Genomic DNA, 21,059 nt, shown 5'->3' with positions numbered 1-21,059 from the left:
TCAACGCCCTTATTTAAAGATAAGGAAAGCTAAGTTGAAAGGCCACCGAAGCTAGTGAGAACTAGGCAGCATTACACCCCAGACCCTAGGCCACGTTGCATGGCCTCGTGTTATTCTCCAGGGGTGTGGTGGTGCCTCGTCAAGGGGCATGTTCCCGAGCACCACAAATGTTGTAGACTGGAGGGAAATTTACAAATGATGCTAGTGAGAAAATGAAACAGCAGACTTGCACATGGACCAGGCAAACGTCTTTAAGGTCGTCTTGGCATGGTTTTATGGGTAATTCACGGCTGGATCTCTCAAGGTTTAGTGGAGTGATTTAGGAATTTCCTCCACCCCCGCCCATCTGTACTCTTATCTTTAAGAGTAATTTTTGCACAGGGAGTAATTTTAAGAAATTCCTGACCTCCATGGACAGTAAAATTTCATAAAACAGTGAATTTATTTTAGCTCCCTAGGAATGGATAAAGAAAGTGTTACTGTTGTTTATTTTTCATGACCTTCTGATAATACTCAACAGAAAAAAATACATTTATATCCTGCAGTCAAATTCAACTATGTAATCTCTTCAACTGTACTTTTATGAAGAAAAACAAATATCACAATCAAAATATTTGCAACAGTCTATCACACAGCAGCCACATATCCTGCTTACCTGAAAGATTTTTTGGCAATTATAACTTGCAAAATAAAGATTGGTAATCATTGCACTCATTTTTGCAATGACCTTCACAACTGTTTTCTACTGAAGCCTGCTGGAAAGCTCTCGTTCCCAAATGGAGTTAAAACAAAGGCCCAAATTCAACATATTCCTCATCAGGCTAATGAGAACCCGTCGCAAAGGTGTGCCATGTGTGGTTTTAAAATGTTAAAAATTGTTTGAACAAATTAAGCCTTGCCTGAGTTTTCTCATGAGATTATTATAGCCTTTTAAAGGAAACTGTTGTTAGACATGGCCTTTTAAACCACGCTGATAAATCATTAACCCAACAATTTTGCTGTCTTTCACTCCAAGTGTATTGATGATCTGCCCTCAAGAAAGGACTCTCAGATAGGTGGTTCTCATACCCACGTCGTAAAGGAGTGTGGTATTGATCTGTTTATTTAGAGAAAGAATAGGACCTAAGAACTTTGGATCTAGGCCCACCTTTCAGTTTCTGCACCCAGCAACAAGAAACAGAATAGGATAAATAAAATCACAAACCACAACCACAATGACAAAAATTTATTTTCTACATTAACTGGAATCTTTCCTTTGATGTTGTACTATCACTGTCATCCAGTTCCCATAGGTGAACTGCTGGTAAAGAGTTAAAACATTTATCTGAACAGGGCAACTAGGGCAGGAAAAAAGAAAGCCAAAAACATGGATATTCTACAGTCAGAGATCGAATAGGTTTTCTGCCCTGCAAACCCAGGACACCCACGCTGTACACTCAGAACAAAGAGCGGAATTGGGCTGTTAAGCCTTTTGAATTGTAGGTCCTGCTCTGCCACTTATTTAAAATGAGAATACTAACAACTTGTTTCATTTTTATTTTCAAAGTCATCCTGATAATAAAGGTAATGGTAATTCCTATTGAATAGCTATCTCTTATACGCCAAGAACATGTTGTTTGTTTTTCCATTTAATCTCCACTACTACTCCATGACATAGAAATGATCTTCATTTAACAGATGAGGAAACAGATTTCGTTTGGCAAAGCGTCCATGTTCACACAGTGAGAAAGTAAAAAATCGGGATTTGATTTTAAGTCTATCTGACTCCATAGTTTATGTTGTTTTCTCCATACCAGTCTTATTTCCTTAAGAAATCAGACTGGGTGTAGTGAACAAATGGGCTAGACTCTATTTTATTTTAACTCTTAAGAAAGGGTCAATATTGTTTAGTAAGTTTTTAGCATTATGTAAATTAATACCTTAGACTGTATTTGAAATGCAATGAGAAAGAGCTTACTAAATAGGTTACATGGAATTGTAAATAAACACAAACTCTTCTCTAAATGTTTGACATTCATTTATCCTACAGAAACATTCTCCAATCATAGTAACGTTACTTTGAGTCTACATCCTAGGTGTAGTCAAGTACTCTAACCAGTACTCACTCCAAGGAAGGTTTGTTAGCTCGTATTTCATCAAAAGAGCCTATTCCAGATGTGGCCAACATAAGGTTCAGCTATATTTTATGAATGTTCAGTATCACAACCTTCTTTTTTTTTTTTTTTTTGCAAGGGGAGGTAATTAGGTTAATTTATTTATTTAGTTTTTTGATGGAGGTACTGGGGATTGAACCTCGGGCATGCTAAACATCCGCTCTATCACTTGAGCTGTACCCTCCCCCCACAACCTTCTTAATTTGTGGAACACATGAGTGGTATTGAAGATCTGTGGGTGGGCTGAAACACTGCAAAGGAACACACATGGGTAGGGTAGACGAATCTGGACTAGCCCTTCATCCCTGACCCAGAGAATCGACTACCTGGATCTCATTCCTAAATGGTCCTATGTTTAGCCAATAGATTTTTGATCACATGACTCAGATTAACATGGTTAGCTGGCATGGGGTCACGTTTGCCTTGAGGTAACTTTTTGATTTCAAGGTTTTATCTGAACACCCAACAGACTGTTTAAACATACAGAAAGGCTTATGTCTCTGTTTTATACCTGCTGGCTGTTAAATATCTGTATGTGTGACAGAAGTCAACCTAAGACTGACTTATTTTCACGACGTGGAGGGAAAGATGTATTTTCTCACCCACCTCTATCTATTAGAAGTCACTAATATTTGTCAAAAGGAACCTAGTAGTTGTAGGTAGACAACTTGGCTTAGACCAACTCAAGACAAATATGATTCATCTCTGTGCATCCTATGAACATCAATTCTGCCATTACCTTGGAACGACTGTTACTCCTTCACCATTATCACCTTCCTACCACCAAAAGGGAATGCTGGGTGGTCAAGCAAGGTGCTCTGGTATCATTTCATAACTCATTTTTGGATGCACTTGGACTTTCCACGGGTCTCTGGAAGGTTACTAGGCTGCCTGAAGACAGTTCCTCCTACATAATTTATAGAACCAGGCCTCCAAATGGTCCAACAAACTCTCATTCGTTCAAAACAAAGGCTTGATCCAAAACCAAATCAGTATAAACATAAATAAATGTCCTACGATTCAGGAGCTACTCCATCAAAGTATGCAAGGCTGGTGGGCCATACCTCCTAAAAAAGTGACAGGTGAGTTCTCTCAACGATTCTTGAAAATGCCTTTCCAAGACAAGGTGGTGGTCATTAAATCCAGGAAAGCACCCTCCCCGGTTCCCGCCTCATGGTGATGGAGACAAGAAAAGCACCACGGCCTCTTGTGGTTGGAAATGTTGCCAGGTTGATAAGTAGGCCTAATAAGAAGACAAGGATTCTGAGCTCCATGGAAACAAATCATGTGAGCAGTGTTACCATCACAAGGATCAAGGCAGACTGAAGCTAACATTCTAAGAAATAATGTTTAGTGTGCACTTAAACCACGTTTTTTACAGATGGGCGTCCCAGCTAGGATTTCTAATCTGGGTGACATTTCACGAGAGAATTGATCTAGGACACTTTCTTTATTTTAAATAATAGACATTTTCCTTAATTTTTATTTTCCAATCTCTAAATTCAAATGACTTCCTTCCTAGAGGTAGACATGTCCTTAGTTGTGCAGCGGCCAGGAGAGTAGGTCAGGTCTTAGGTCACAGTGAGTTAAGCGCCTTTTAGTAATGAACCCCAATTCATGGGCAGAGAGAAAGTCTGTACAAAGTTGTTTAAATGGAAAGTATCTGTGACTTTTTATTTTCTCACTAACGTATACTGTCTGAGGGACTAACTCACTTCCAAGGTTGCTCACGACTTCATGACTTCCAACACGTAAGGAAGTTTGGGAGAAGGCTGTGGAGTAGTTGGGAACAAAACAGGTTGTGGACTCAGCCTTAGAGACAAATCTCACATTTTTCTCTCAGTAGTATAATGACAACATCTACCTCTTACGATTATTTTGGGGATTGAATGAGATCATCACCAAAAGGCATGTAGCGCAACGCCTGGCATGTAGTAGGTAATCTGTACGTATTCACCATAAACAAAATCAGATTACTTATTCAAATTCCTTGAAAAAAAACACCTTCTAATTTTTCTGTATCATAAATTTGGATTTTCACAAATTTCCTTTTCTTTTGGTTGCTGCTAAACCACATTATGATCACTAACCCTCTGGAGTGTGTAATTTTGCTGAAAGCCTCGGGTGATACAGGCGTGGTTCAAAGAGCATCAGTTTGGAGTCAGAAGTCCTGGTTTGAATTCTAGCCATGTGACTGACAGCAGACCGCTTCACGGTTCTGAGCTCTATTTCCTGACCTTACATTGTTGTTCTGAAAATTGAATGAGGTAAAGTGTAACAGAGTGGCTATCCCTGAGCCAGCATATAACAGATGCTCAGCAAATAATAATTGATTCTCCCCATCTAAGGTATATACCTTGGGGGAGTGAGAAGTATGCTACGGATTTCTCTTTTTCCCTATGTAGCTCATTGATCAGCACACCCTTGGGGTCTACCTAATAATTAAGTATTTCCAGACTTCATGAATAAAATGTATTTCCAACTTTATTTGACTGTGTGACAAAAAGACCTGAGTATGTGAATCGGATTGTTTTCTCACTGAAATATCTGAAATGCTCTACGGCACCTTACCACTCCTAGGATGCTATTTTCTGTGTTAATGATGTCCAAACAAATACAATGTTAAAAATAAATTGCAGGGAAGCACAGTGGAAAATAAAATTTACCAGGTGGAAGATCAAGAGGAATTAAATGCCAAAGCTCTATCTAGCCCATATGTCTGTAAAATTGATTTGACTTAATAAGTTTAATGCAAATAGAGTTGTATTGTTTGGGATGTGTGAATACACACACACACACACACTTTTAACTGCATAAGCCCATCTTGCTGCTGTCCATTTAGAATCCTCATGAATAAATAAATATAAATAGGTTGTTTTCAATTTTAAAGATGAACTTTTTATCTGGAATTTAAAACTGAGCATGAACCTAGCATATGATCAGACAGACTTTAAAGAATATGGTAAATTGGGGCATGCCCAAAGGCAACTCATGATGGCTACATTCTTCTTGGTAAAAGAATTACCGTATCTCTTACCTCACCTTCTTGATTAAACCTGTTTGTTTGTTTGTTTGTTTTTATTCTTCCTGTAAATAATTTTGTTGCAACCACTACTAGATTTAGAACATGGAGCAGCTGGTAATCACACCAATTTTTCACTCTGAAGCTTTGCTGGGTGATTTAGTGTAAAATGTTTTAATCTGTTCTCCTAGCTAACCCTGTGTATATTTCAGGATTTAACTTCAGTACCCTCCAGCAAGCTTTCCTTTATCCTTTCTTCCTATTCAAGACCAGCAAAATGCCCTTCCCTTGTACTTTTAAATCACTCCTTATAATTCAAAAATTGTAGCTCTCTTGGCTATCTTATCCATTACATTGTGAAACCTTGTTTATTCTTCAGAACCATCCTCCACCCCAGTGCCCAGCACATACTGTGTGCTCAATAGATATTGGTTGACGTGAACTGTATCTATTCATGGTCCAGTTTGTGTAACTGAGTTTATTCCAAAGTGATCGACAAGTTTCCACTAGTCTGAGAAAAATGCTTCTTTATGTACAACTTCCCGAAGGAAGCATTGGTATGAAGAAAACAAATTCTGATTTGTGTTGCAGTGGTGGGTTTCCAGCATCTCACTCTGATATTTGGGAGAGTGATACGTATACACAACTCATCAAAGTTGTAACATGTGACTTGCAATTGGATGAGTTCAGGGATGTGAGCTCTTCAGGCATGGGATGAGTTCCACTCTATGTTTTTGGTTTTCTACTTTGCAAAATAAAAATGATGATTATTCCTTCCTACCTCACAGAAAGGACCAGGACACTTGCTCTGCCCAATTAGACAAATAAAAGATGGTTTCTAAACTGATTACAACTCATTCTCTCTGAGAGAGTTCTTTTACTTACCTGATGGTCCTAGTTATCAATAAGGTAAAACTGTAAAACAAAGGTAGAAATAACCGATGATTTTAGAACTATGATTTGGGAATAACATATCAAAGATGGTTAAGAGGAAAGAAGAATGCTAGTAGCACAGGTGAAAATGCAATTCCTGGTTAGTAGAAGTCCAATATACAAAAGGATTTCATTCATTTAGAATAGCAGACATCTTAAGGACATTTGTGGTTATCTTGCAGAGCTAAAATAAGACGATGCATTTCTATTCTTTTATTAGGACACTAAAAAATCAGAAAACAATTTTACTTGCTCAAATTGATAGATCACATCAGTCAAAAATAGCATGCAAAAAAGAATTCACAATGCAGCTAACAATGTCTTATCCACAAATGATACTCAAGATCCAAGGGCTTCAGGTCTTTTAAAATACTATACTTTTTCAAGAAAATAAATCATTTCTTTCCGTGTGTTTTGGATGGTCCATACTGACTCCATTTAAAAATGGAGGAAACTAAGCAAAAGAGATCAAACTTTTTCTGACACAGAAACACTAGTAAGCCAATAGGAGAGTTCACCTATTTTGTAGTTTTACTACTTTTATGTCTGATAGTCACTTCTCTAATATTTCTGTTTTAAAATTACACTCAGAACAAAGAGGAGTTAGAGCAAGAATAGATTCCATTTTTGATGGGCCATTATCTTTTCAGATAAAACGATACATGCATCATTTTAGGCAGATGGCTCTCTGTCCAAGACAAAACAAACAAACCAAAAATATAAAATACCCCAAATGAGGAAAAATATTCTATTAACCCCTACATAGAAAATAACTTTACAGAGAGATACAGTACAATAAGCAGTACTCAGCAGAAAAAGATGTAGTAGTTTTAAAAACAATACAGTGGTCCCCAAATGGAATCACTTATGCTAAGCCCACCAGAGTTTTAACTTAATCACAGTTTTGCCTCCCCAAGAAATCTTGAAATCCTAGATCATCAATCAGGAATCCTCTGATCAGTCCTAATGAGGTCATCTGTCTGATAGAAACCTGCCATCTCCTAAAGGAACCTCATCTTACTATAACCAGCCTACTTTTTGCCTAGAATAGCTTCCTTGTTCCTGCTCCCTTCTGTCTATAGGCCTTTCATTTTGTACAGCTCCTCACAACATCTTTCTACCTGCTAGGCTGGCTACCGCCTGATTCATGAATCATTGAGAAAATCTAATAAGATCTTTAAAATTTACTCAATTAAATTTTGTATTTTAATAGTTGTAGTTGTTTTGTTGCCTTTATTCCATTTAAGAAGAAATATATTTTATTCGATACCTCAGCGCCAGCATAGCCTTCTCTGATCAAAGGTCAGTTCAACTCATTAAGCAGTTATTGAATGCCTATAATGCATTAAAATTTATACAGAAGTCCATGCTGAGCTTTCTAGGTAGTTAAAATTGTATCATGTAAGTAAGCAACCTCTGTTTGCTCATCTCACTGACTCTGGATTTAATGGAACAGCAGCAGGTGCTTTTTTAGCTTTCTTGATGATTTACTCCGTCATCTTCAAATCTTTTTTTCTGCACAATAGTGAAGCATATGTGAGCAAAATCAATCACACATTCCAGGCAAGTTTCTTCTTTTGTCTTCTTGAGAATTCATTACACATCTTAATATATTTAAAAAGTTTTTTGGTAGTCTCTTACTGGTTTCTGGTTCCAAGGTATTAAAAGTCAGATAATGTGTGCACTTGCTTCCATTTGTCTAAGTGCTTTTTTTTCTCCCTTATCCAGAATATTTTCAGCATTTGGTCTAAGCTGATCTAAAGATTTTAAACTATTATATATGCAATGTCTGTGAAATACGAATTAATTCATACAGAAAAGCTTTTTACAATCCTCTCAGCAGTACATGTTGGATGCTCGGATACTTTAAATGGAAAAAAAATCCATACTATAAAAGATATTAGTCTAGAAATAAATGTAAAGGCAAAAAAATGTGTATTTATCTTAAAACAGAATTAAAATCTAATTTCTACTGTCATCCCTCAGATATAGAACAAAATATTTAATATCTTTGCAGTTTTCCTCCTCAGAAACATATTCTAAGAAATAATAATTTCAATAAATGTCTCAAAATATTTTTATTTTATTTTATTTTTTTATGAGAAAAGTGAATTATTTTCATAAGCCATAATTTTACATCAAGAATTTTAAAATCATACTTAAACTGTCAGTTTTTCTCTCAGGTATTTGTATCTGGTCTCTTGCCTCAGCCTCTACCTAAAACTTTTCAAAATTATATTTACTAAAAAGATTTACTAAATGCAGAAACAATTCAAATAAATTTCTCATACACAATATTCTTAGGGGGTTCTGCCAATTTTTAAAAGATGAGTGATAAAATTGTGGTAGAAAAATCACTTAATCTATTATTCATTATCACATTGCACAGTTTTAAACTATTAATTCTAACAAGAGTTATTTTTAAGGGAGATTTTAAGGAATTAATATAGTACCTCCTTTTTTCTGTCTATGTTCTGAACAGATTAGGAGGTAGACAATAAGTAAGGCTGTCAGAGATGAAGACAAGCACTGAATTTTTTCTAAATTTTTAGATAATTTTAGACTTACAGAAGAGTTGTTAAGTTAATACAGATTTCTTGAAAACTTCCACCTAGCTCCTCCTAATGGTAACATGTTACATAACCATTGATACAGTACTAGTGAAAAAAACAGAGACTTTATTTTGATTTCCCTGTTTCTGGTCCAGGATCCACCCGGAGTCCCAACTGTGTTTAGTTGTCCTGTATCCTTAGTCCCCTCCTCTGTCACAGTCCTCAGTGTTTCTTTGTAACTGATGACTTTGGCAATTTTGAAAAGTACTGGTTAGTTTTTTTGTGACTGTTCCTTAATCTGGATCTATCTGAGTGTTTTTCATTGTAAGACTGAGTTTATGGATGAGGGGAAATACCAGAGAGATGACTTGCCTTTCTAATTATTGCATCCTGACAGAAGGTACATGATATCAATATATTTCATTATTAGTGATGGTGAGAGTAATTGATAATGGTGACTTTCTACAGTCCTTCCTTCTGTATCCATCAGTTGGAATTCTCTGTAAGGGTAAGTTGTCTCTTCTCCCTCATTTATTTATTGATGCAATAATTTATTTTTATCATGTGCTTATTTTATTCTGCAGTTTATCATCCAATACTATCATTATTTCTTTTGTGATTATAATCTTGTTTCCTTGGTTCTAATTGTTCTAACTGTGGCCATTGGGGCTCATTCAAGTTGGCCCTTGTGTTTTTTTGATATGTTCCCATTGTGTTCTTTTTAAATTTTTGTTCTTTTTTAAAAATTTGATTATTTTGTCTTTACTTTCTGGTACCTCAAGATGATCCAGATTCATCTGCACTTTCTCTGCCCTTACCCTGGAATAAACCATTTATCCAAGTAATCTTGGTTCCTTTTATTAGAAATTGGAATTTAGAAACCAGTATCCAGGTGCTAGGTGTTCTCATTGCTACTGGTGTGTGATTTCTTCTAGGTCCTTTTAATGCATAAAGCAAAGAAATGTATGCATGCATATCTTTCTAAGTATATACATAAATCTATATTTCTGAATCCACCTATCTGTGTGTATACATACACGTGTACATCTTCATACATGTATGTGTATACTTACATATAAACACGAATTTATACTGATTTCTCTGATTCTAATTTAGTACCACCGAGTTTACTTTCCTTATTTGTAACTATCTCCTCAGGGAGAAACTCGGCTCTCATCATCTATAAAATAATTATTTATTTGTTCAACTATAGTGTAGCTGGAGGCTCAAAATTACTAACTTGTACTCAAGTGAGAACAATTTATGAACTAGAATACAGTGTTTATTACAGTTCTTTTCCTCTTTAGCCTTACAGTATACAGTCAAAACACTGTTTTCGTCCCTCCTCCTTTTCTTGTGATTATGTCAGATATTTGTAATGTAGACATGAGGCATATAGGAATTAAAAAGCCGATGGCAGACATAAATTTGAACTGAATGAACGGAAAAATTCAACATATCAACTATGCACTATGTAATTCAAGCAATGGAGGGCAATTCATTGTATATTAATTTCTTATTTTAGAGAAGAAGAAATATCTGAAGTCAGCAATCTAAGCTGCTTCTTTAAGAAAATAAAAAATGAACAGTTTCTGGCTTTCCTGGATATACTGTGTTTTATTTTTGCGGATACCTTCATTTCAATTTTCTCTTGGTCATTCGTCTTCAGCAGTTTGTATATGATGCACCTAGTTTTTTTCCTCCTCTTTATTGTATGAGTTTCTTTTGTGTATAGTTTTGTGTTTGTCATTAATTCTGGCCAATTCTCTGCTATTGCTTTTTCAAATATTTCTTCTACCCTGTTCTCATTATCTTTTAAGGTTTCCTATTACTCATATATTAGAACTTTTGCTATTATTTCATACCTCTTGGAATCTCTGTTGTGTTCTTTATTTTGTTTTGTTTTTCTTCTACTCTTTTTCTCCTACTCTTTTTCTCCTTGCCTTTCAGTTCAGGTAATTTCTCATAATCTATCTTCAAGGTCATTGATTCTTTTTTGGGCTGTGTTGAGTCTACTGATAAGACTCAAGGACATTCTTCATATATTTTGATGTATTTTTAATATCCAACATTCCCATTTGATTCTCTTACATAGTTTTTTCTCTCACTCTAGGTTCCCATCTGATTTGCATATTGTGTATATTTTACACTGAGCCTATCAGTCATAGTTAATTTAAATTACTTCTCTGAGACCTTTTACCTTGGTGTCATATGAGACTGGTTCTGAGTGCTCTGTACTTTGGAGATGTGTTTATTCTCGAATTTTGTATTTATTTATTAAATGCTGAGCATGCTTTTTAGGACAATAGATACTAAGGCTAATGTTTTTATGCATGGAGATGAGCATGCCTTTCCTTCTTCTAGGCCTCTTTTATGGGGATTTGTGCTAATCTAGTTCAGAATTAGGCTGGGTTCGAGTTTTGTTGTCACACTTATCATCTGTAACCCACAGGGCTTCAGGGTTCTTTAGTGATTCCTTGTGTTCAGGGGGAGAGCTGATTTGCTAGGGGTTATGTCCTCAGTGGTGCTTCACACTTGGCTGTGGGTCTCACCTCTGTACTGCACTCCACAAAGGGTCTGCCATTTGCACCTCTTCTCTGTGTAGTCCACTTTTTGTTTTTACTTCAGGTTTCATAGCCTGGTGTTGGGGACAAGGGAATGGGGGTGCTCTGTGATGATGGGATTAAGTCTCTTAGTTTTAAGCAGGACATGTGTCCCTGGGCCTCAGGTGTGTGACCTTTACAAGTGCTCCTGCCCCTCTTCCTGCTGTAATATTGGGTCTGCCATGTACTCCTAACCCTCCCTCAGGGCTAAAGCTTGCTTGCTTGCTTGCTTTTCCCTCTCTCTAGCCCTTGTGGGTTTCTACCAGTGCCAGTCTTTATTTCCCTTCCTTCCATTAATTAAAACCTTTGTTTTCTCTGAGAGTTAGTAGATATGGGTCTTAATGGAAGCTCAGCTGTGTGATAAGTTGAAGAAAAGTCATTAGTTTACAGTTCATGCAGTATTACCTTTGTTGTAAGGGTGAGAACAATATTCTTTTCAGCTGTGTATTTCTGGACTGAAACTGTAAATCAATCTCAGCATTTTAAATGTAGTCATCAGACGAGAATTGGGTGAGTTCAGGGTGTTATGGCCAGGTGGAAGGATAAGTTGGGAATTCAGAATTTGCAGATACAAACTACTATATATAAAAAGACGAACACCAAGGTCCTACCGTATAGCACGGGGAACCATATGCAATACCTTGTAGTGGTTCATAATGAAAGAGAACATGAGGGGAATAACTGAATCACAATGTTATATGCCAGAAATTAATACAACACTGTAATCTGACTACACTTCAATAAAAATTTTAATAAACAAATACACAAGTGAATAAATGTAGTCATCAAGGGAATGTGGCCCAGGGATGCCATGGTACAAAGCCCACTGATGCTAAAACTCAGCATTAGGCAAACTTACCCACCCAGGCCCCAGAAAACTGCTGGATTCCCCAACAGGGTCAGTAAACCTGTGTCACGTCCATGATTTCTACAGCTGGAAAATCCCAAAGTAAAGATGAAGAGCGGAAGGTATAGTTATATATGCTGACTTTCTTTCCCAAATTTGTTAGCCAGATCTATTATCCTTCTTTCTGGGGTGGACTGAGTATGGGAGTGAGATACACCAGGAATGCGGCTGTAATGGAAGTGCCTCTATATCCACGGAGGAATAGAGGTACCCCCCTCACTCACAGTAATATTCTCCAGCTGCTGCTGTAGTGACCCATTCTATTCAACCAATACATCAGTGGTTAACTTGGAGGAGAAAACCAAAACTCTTCTAGAGTTATGTTTCTACCTTCCTAAAGCTACACCCCACAAAGTAGTCAAAGACCTTTTGTTGATACTTCTGGGATGGCTTTATCACCACCAGAGAGTTCTTCAGTGAGTCAAAAGAGAATACTAAATAACTCCAAGCTCTCTATATTTCACTCTCGATTTTATTTCCCAAATTAGATGCATCCATATTGCCCAAAATGGAATAAGATTTCAAAATAAGAATAAAGAACAATGTAAAAGGGAGCCAATATAAAATGACAACAAATAAAGATGCCCAAATTTATTTCCATTATTAAATTCTAAGGGAGATTTAAAATCTGCAAACTAAATCCTCTTGTAAGTTACAATGCTAAGATGCCAAAATCTAAAGGAATTTTAGAGTGAAAATTCCAAGTATCTTGTCCTTATGAATTACAAATCCAAGAGAATTTCAGACTTCACCAATTCATTCCATGTTCAGTCTCCGCCCGAGGGAGTTTTGCATCTGGGCAGAGTTGCAGTTTCTTCAGCAGCTATAGTCTAAGCTGCTGCTCTGGCATGAACACAGTTCTCTCACAGCCCCAGAAGTTGTAGTTAATGGCAAATCTCTTAGATTCTTAATTTTAAAGCATCCAGAGTTAACAACAGATACATATACAGTTGTCAGTGGCCTGTACTTGATATAAAAAACAAGCTACTCCCTGCCTTTAAGTCAGAACTCAGTACTCAGTGTTACCAAAGACCATGCAGAAACTCACCAGAAATTGACACATTGTAAACTGACTATACTTCAATTTAAAATATTAAATAGATACATAGATAGATAGATAAATAATCGACTTAGGAGGAAAAAAAAGACCATACAGAAACTCAAATGGCATTTAAAGAGGAAAAGACAGATGGTGAAAAATCTTGATTTTAGGCCATCCAGGCTATCTGGAGCTCATGATCTACAAAGGTGAACTCAATTAGCAGCATTCTTCTTTTAAAGAATAACTTTCAGAGCTAACTAGAGGCTGCCCAGTAGAGGGTGATTCTCTTTTGTTCTTTAGCTTTTTTTTAAAATAAATAACATATTTTAGAAAAGTGTGCAGATCATAAGAAGGAAGTTTGATAGCTTATCCCAAAATGAATACACCCATGGTATTACTACCTCAGGCGAGAAATAGACCATCACCGCCATGCCAGAAGTCAACCCTATGGCCCTTTTCAGGTACCTTTTGTTCCTCCTCCTCCAAGTAATGACTGTTCTAACTTCTGGCACTATAGATTCGTTTTTTTTTTCTTTATTTGAATGTATATAAGTTGAATCATTTATGATGTATTACTTTTGTGTCTTAGACTTCTTTCACACAAAATTTTGTCTGCATTTTCAAAATTTTTATATGTAGCACTGGTTCATCTTTTTTCATTGTTGTATAGAATTTCATTAAATGAATATAACGAAATTTATCAATTGTATTATTGATGGTTTTCTAGATTATTTACTATTTTGGAATATTATGACTAATATTTCTGTAAGCATTCTTATAAATGTTTGGGAGCATGGATGTATGCATTATGCATTTCTGTTGAGCCTACATCCCGACAGTGTATTTGACACCAGGACACATCATTTTTTAAATACATCTTCATCCAAACAAACAAAATCATTTTCAGTAATAATCAATAAAAATCAACAATTATTTTATTTACTCTCTAGCTTTAAAACTAGTAATTAATTTAAAAAACAATAAACTTCAATTTTAAAGATGTTTCTTAAACTAAAATATTGCCTACATGAACAAAAATTTGTACTTTCAAAACAGAAATATTACTTTAAAATTTCTTTTCACTGCCTCCAAATTTTACATTATTTGGGGGCATTATTTTCATATTTCTTTTCTTTTTATAAATGTAATCATATAGTATTTGGTCTTATTTTGTCTAGCTTTTTTCACTTAACATGATTATTTTAAGATTCATCCCTGTCATTTGGTTCAGTAAAATCTTTTCAGTTTTGGCCATTCTAGTGGGCCTGTAGTGACATCTCACCGTGGTTTTTATTTGTATTTCTCTAGTGACTAATAATGTTGAGCATCTTTCCATGTGTTTACTTGCCATCCATGTATCTCCTTTGGTAAGACGTCTATTCAGATCTTTTGGTCATGATTTTTCAAATTGAGTAGTTTGTTTTCTTATTGTTGAGTATTAAGAGTTACTTATATTTTTAGATACAAATCCTTCATTAGATATATGTTTTACTCATATTTTCCCCCAGTCCATGGCTGGGCTTTTCCTTCTCTTAATAATGTTAAATACACAGCAAAGCTTTCTAATCAATAAAGTTCAATTTATCAATTCTTTTATTTTTATGGTTTGTTCTTTTGATGTAATATGTAAGAACTCTTTGCCTAACCCAAAGTCAAAAATATTTTCCCCTATGTTTTCATCTAGAAGTTTTGTAGTATTATGTTTTACATTTACATTTTGAGTTTACTGTTGTATAAGGTTTAAGGTATTCATGAAGATTTACTTTTTGCCTGTGAACATCCAATTGTTCCAACACCATTTGCTGGGTAAAAACCATCCTTGTATTAGTTGACTTAACTGTGTACCTTTGCAAATGATACTTTTATTGCATTTACATTGATTTCTAGAAATATTGAAATAAAATTAATTTTTGTACATTGATCTTGTGTTCTGCAACCTCATTAAATTCATTCATTACTTCTAGTTTTTACGTAGATTCCACTGGATTGTTAATAGTTGGTCACGTTGTGTGCAAATAAAGTTTTACATCTTCTTTCATAATTTGTGTGATTTTTATTTATTTTTCTTGCTTTATTCACCTGGCTAGAACTGTCAGTAAAATTTTCAAAAATAGTGAGAGTAGACATTTTTGTCTTGTTCCTGATTGGAGAGGAAAATAATTCAGCCTTTTACCATTAAGTAAAATGTTCACTGTAGATTTTGTATAGATACTTTTTATCAGCTGAGGAATTTCCCTTGTATTCCTAGTTTTCCGATAGTTTTATTTCTTAGGAATGAATTTTGGACTCTGTCAAATGATACATGAGATGATCATACAGTTTTCCTTTTCTAAATTAGTTAATATGATGCATTACACTGATTGATTTTCGAATGTTAAACCATGTTATTCCTGTGATAAATCCTACTAGTTAAATTTGATTTGCTAATATTTTGTTTAGAAAATTTTCATCACTTGATGAGTGATATTGATCAGCAGTCTTCTTTCTGTGTAATGTTGTTGTCCGGTTTTGACATCAAGATAATACTGGCCTCATGGAATGAGTTGGGAAATAGCCCCTCCTATTCAATTTTCCAAAAGAGAATGTCATATCTGTAGGTATACAAACATCAGAAAAGAAGACAGATAGCGGTTAAACTATGCATATCCAGCTGTGTCCTCGTTCACCAATCAAAAAAGTCACTGTCTGAATAACAATTTGTGCAATGTGTAATGAGAGACCACAAATATTTTCCTACAGGATGTTGCTCATTGAAAAACATGAGGCAAAGGTGAAAGGATGTTTAGCCCTCTATTTTATTTCCCTTTAAAAGCAAACCAATTCAAGTCCATACATCTCTTTAGGAGCAACTCAGGGACCTCTGAAAGGAAAACATATTTTGGAGGCAATGTCTGCTTCAGAAAATCCTTGCCTTCAGGTGAATTCACTTGTTCATGAAGCTAACAAGGGAAAGGCATAGAGAGAGTCATGCTGTCTTCAGTTTACATAGGGGAAAATGGAAAGTAGCAATGAACTGATTCACTCAGGGTTAACGGCAAATCCAGACACCATTAGACCTCTTGCCTCTCACTGTAGTGTTACAGTCATTTCCTGAGTCGTATTTATTTCAGTGAAATTGCTTTTCGCTGTTATCTTACTAGTTACTTTAGCATATAACTCCAAAATAAAATGCAATTTTACAGTAAAATAATTCTTATCAAAAGCAGCCTGCTTTCGGGTGGATGTACCTGGAGATCTTCATTCTAAGTGACGTAAGTCAGAAAGAGAAAGAAAAATACCGTGTGACATCACTCATATGTGGAATCTTAAAAAAGAAAAAACAAGACACTAATGAATTTATCTACAAAACAAAAATATATTCACAGACATAATAAAAAAATTTATGGTTACTTGGGGAGTAGGGGGGTGGGAAGGGATAAATTGGGAGTTCAAGATTCGCAAATATTAACTACTATATACAAAACAGATAAACATGTTTCTTCTGTATATAGCACAGGGAACTATATTCAATATCTTGTAGTAACCTATAATGAAACAGAATATGAAAACCAATATATGTATGTATATGTATGACTGACACATTATGCTGTACACCAGAAATTGATGCATTGTAAACTGACTATACTTAAAAAAAAAGTAGGCTGCTTTTAATATAATCCATCTTCTTAATGTTAAATAAAGATCCTGAGGGTTTGCTCCCAGGCTTTTTTTTTTTTTTTTTTAGTATTCTCACTCCCCAGATGAAGTGGATGTCCTTTTTATCCCATGCCTTTTCCTCTTGGGAGTCGATCATTTCCAATGTCATAGAATGTGGTGAAGCTGTCATTCAAAATGCCCACTTCACCTGCCACAGAGGTGGAGAGGGGCCCAAATGGGTCCCTCAGAATCTCCTCCCAGGATGCAGGGACTGAGGAGAGTCCTTTTGGGGACTGATGTGATTGCTGAGAGGGAAAGGATTTCTTTCTTCTTAGGAGACATAAGGTGAAAACACCGTGTAAGCCTGAACCGGCAGACTTTTTCTGGAAAATGATACTAAGGGGAAAGAACAGTCCAAAAAAAAAAAAAAAATCCACAAGACAGGGTAGAGAAAGAGATGAGAGAGAGAGAGAAGGGAGGGAGAAAAAGAGAGAGACAGGGAGAGAGAGACAGAATTGAAATAATCATTTAAAGATTTAAACATCAGATAACCAGATGAGCCTATAATTCAACTCCTGCTCTTTTCCAGTTTATGAGTCAAGAAATTGCTTTTTGTTTAAGCTAGTTAAGTTTTTTTTCTGTCACTTTCCTCCAAGTGCTGACTACTATTCTGAGTGTTTCTATTCATTTACACAGGCTGACAGCTTACACTGCTCTTCTGTTCCCACTTTAGACTTTTCTCTGCACCCCAGATTCATCTCCATGAATTCCAGGCTTGAATTGGATGACTTAATCCACTGAACTTAACCATGTTCAAGGCCAAACAACTGCTTTCCCCTCAAACCTATTCTTGCCTCCTTCTTCTGCATCTCAGTATGTTGCCATCACTTTTCAGTTGCTCAAGTCAGGAATGAAATTCACCTTAATTACTTGGTCTCCCTCACTCTCCACTGCTACCAACGCATCAGCCAGTCCTGCCATTCTTACTCCTTACATATCACTTGAATCTCTCTCTGCACTTTTCTTAATTTTCACTGCCTTAACCCCAGTCCAACACCACCTCTCACTATACTGCAGAACCTTCCAACCACCTCACACTTTGTTTTGATTCCCTATAATTCAGCATCTGTGTAGCACCTGACGTGAACCTTTAAAACTCTAAGCCAGGTCACTTTAATCCCCTGCTTGGAACCATGTAATTGCTTCTAATTGCACATAAAATAAAATTTAAATCCTTTTTCCTGGTCTAAGAAGCTTTTGCTAACTTAAATCTCGTCTGTCCCCCAGCCCCAGACTCTGTTGTCCAGGTGCTGGTCCTCCCAACACACTGTCCTTGTTTGTCCCCTACCTTCCTTTGGTTGGATGATTCTCCTCCTTTACAGCTTAATCTAGATGATATCTCCTCAGAGAGATCGCCCCTGACCATTCTGTCTAAAGCAATGAACCACCCAATCTACACCATGATTCTCTGCAAAAATTCCCAGATCTCTTACTTCATATCATACATGATAATTAATATTTCTAACTTGTTACTTAGTTGGTTTTATTTTTGTCTGCCTCCCCCCACCAGCCTGGACCCTGTGTCTAACAGCACGCCAGCTACACAGACACGCAAACATTATCTTTTAAATGAATGAAAGAGTAAAAAAAAAATGAATGTACAAATGAATGAATGAATGAATAACACAAAGTACTATGTAAGAACTGGAATGGTGGAGACGAATTTCATCTAGAGTTAGATGAGAAGATTGCTTCGGAATAAGAAGCATTTGAGTTCAACTTTGAGCAATAGCTTTGGGAATGGTGGGGAAAAGGAGATAGCCTGAGAGAATATCCGTGAGAAAACCTGGGTGTCTGAGTGTGTTTGTGTATGTGTGTGTTCGTGTGTGTTTAAGGGACATACACTGTGTATGCAAACTCCTAGTGTGGATATGCATGGGGATAGAAAATAAGCCTTGATAGAGAAGATAAGGCCACACTGTGGGTGTCCTTGAATACCAAGCCTCACTTAGTTTGGATGGAGCAGTAGTTATGAGGGTAATAGAGGATGCATGTGAAGAAAATCGCTGTGGCAATGAAAGGGGGAAGTGACAGATTTGAGGGATATGGTGGTAACACAGACGGACCTTTGGGACAAATGGAATATTATGTGTCAAAAGCTGATCCAAGCTCGTGAACCCAAGTGACTAGGATATGGATTCTGTTAACAGAGATGGAATCCTTAGGACGGCGATGTGCAAACTGGGAGGAGGGCAATGAAATTAGAGTTTCTTAAAACATATACATACACAAAGAGCCAGCAGATACTTGGAGAGGTGGTGCTGGATGCCAGCTGGAAAAATCAAAGATAAATAAGTTAATCAGCAACAACTATCAAAAAGACATTTATGGAATGCGTCCTATAGGCTGAGAGCATCAGCCAGAGCTCAGTGCAGGACAGAGAATCCAGTCTAGCTCTTCCTAGCAGAAAATAAGTTAGTATATGTAATATGGGGGATTTGATGTTGATACAACCATTGGAAAGGAAAGAGGAACTTCCTGCCAGAAGTGAACTCTTACCAGGCTTCTGACTTCAAGCTCCTCTGATTCAGTGTTCAGGAACAACTACAGACGCCTACAGGTTAGGAAAACACTGCTGCTATGGCATTCTCCAGGCTGAAGTTATAGCCACCACCACCAGCACGCTGTGGAATCAACAATAAATGTGGGAGTTCAGCTGCTGCGGACCGATGCACTCTGATCCGCCCGCTCTGATGCACGAGGGGTCAGTGCCTCCCCCGCCTTGCTGTCTTCCTTCTGCCTTCCAAATATGGTGTAGGTGGGGCTCCTTGGCAGAAGCTATGTGATATCCTGCACTCTCTCGGTAAGTGTGCTAAGGAAATACAGTTCTTAGTCTTCCAGCCCTTAAGTTCCCGGTAAGTGGGACTTCAGGAGGCTAACCCATGGTGGGAACAGAGGCTGAATGCCAGCAGAGAAGATCCAGCAGAGTGGACCTGGGGCAAAGGGCTATACATACATTTTCTCACTCCCTCTTCATCAAGAAATACTAAGTCATACTATTACCCTCATTTTACGGATAAGAATGTGAAGACATGGACACGTTAAGTACCTTGACATATTTCCATATCTAATAAAGTGGGGGAATTGGATTTGCATCCAGAAAGTCTGACTCAAAAGTCCACGTTCCTTAGTCCTGTGCTGGAGTTTTCTCCTTAGAAATAAACAGTTGAAGAACTCAAAGGAGAGCATGTCAAATGAGAAAATAACACTGAGTCTAGACTTCTGGGTAATTCTTAAATGCAAGAAGCAAGCAGAGGAAGCAGAAATAGTAGTTAAGTGCAGCACATTCACATTCACATTCCAAGGAGGTGAATAAACACCAAGGAGGAATGGTTTATGGTCAGCTGGTTTGAAAACTGAGAAGTCGTCACTCTAGGCAAAAAGCAGACCATTATCATCATTGCTATTATTTAATTCTGAAATGAAGGGCTATAGTAACAAATTCATATGGCGTAGGATAGAAGGGAGCTTTTAATGGTTGAGTATCACATTCCTGGAATCCTACCCCAGTGTGCTTTCCCCTTTCTCTTCCCCTTTTTACTTAAAAATCTGTTCTTGGGTCACTCTTACTCATCAAGATCATTAAGAAAACAGAGAACTCAGCTTTTGCTGTTCTAGGGAGCCACAGAATCATGCCCATGTGGCTACTTCGGTTTAGAATGGGTGTTGGCTTTACATGTTCTGATTATATCTATCCATCTTTCCAACTGCCCTCTCTGGAGATACCAAACTGTAGCTGTTATGAGTTCCTTGTTTTACTTTGACTTTGAGTGGGACTGTCACCTACAAAACTCAAGGAACCTTTGCATAAAGACAGAAGAGTACTCCTACTCCACTCAGGCTACTCTTCTGGTTCTCTAGTAGGCAGCGTTTTGCTACCGTTCACTATGCATTGTTACCATGGGGTTACCTCCAGCATTGTTCCTGCTCAGACGTAGAGACATGTTAGTATGAATATATATTGATGACGATGACATTACAGAACTTTTTTGCTGCAGGATCAGATACGTTCTTGAAATTCTCCAATAGCAAAACTTTATTTTCTTTACATGCAATCAAGGGCCTCAGTTGGTTAATTTTTTTTGGAACAAGATCTAATTAAAACCTTTTGGGATTTGTCTTCTACTATCTACTGCTATAATGAATTGCAA

At 36.8% G+C, this 21,059-nt stretch overlaps 1 protein-coding gene across 1 annotated transcript in view; it reads right to left on the bottom strand.

Annotated features, from left to right (window-relative positions):
* Positions 1–15,737: 15,737 nt before the first annotated feature.
* Positions 15,738–21,059, bottom strand: part of INPP4B (inositol polyphosphate-4-phosphatase type II B) — a 661,544-nt gene continuing 656,222 nt past the window's right edge. The window contains exon 27 of the mRNA XM_064493472.1: positions 15,738–15,803. Coding sequence (XP_064349542.1) covers positions 15,773–15,803 — 31 coding nt within the window. The 3' untranslated portion in view covers positions 15,738–15,772. The remainder of the gene's footprint in view (positions 15,804–21,059) is intronic.

The sequence above is a fragment of the Camelus dromedarius genome, chromosome 1, assembly GCF_036321535.1.
Source record: "Camelus dromedarius isolate mCamDro1 chromosome 1, mCamDro1.pat, whole genome shotgun sequence".
NCBI lineage: Eukaryota > Metazoa > Chordata > Mammalia > Artiodactyla > Camelidae > Camelus > Camelus dromedarius.
This window is presented reverse-complemented; position numbering and strand designations above follow the sequence as displayed.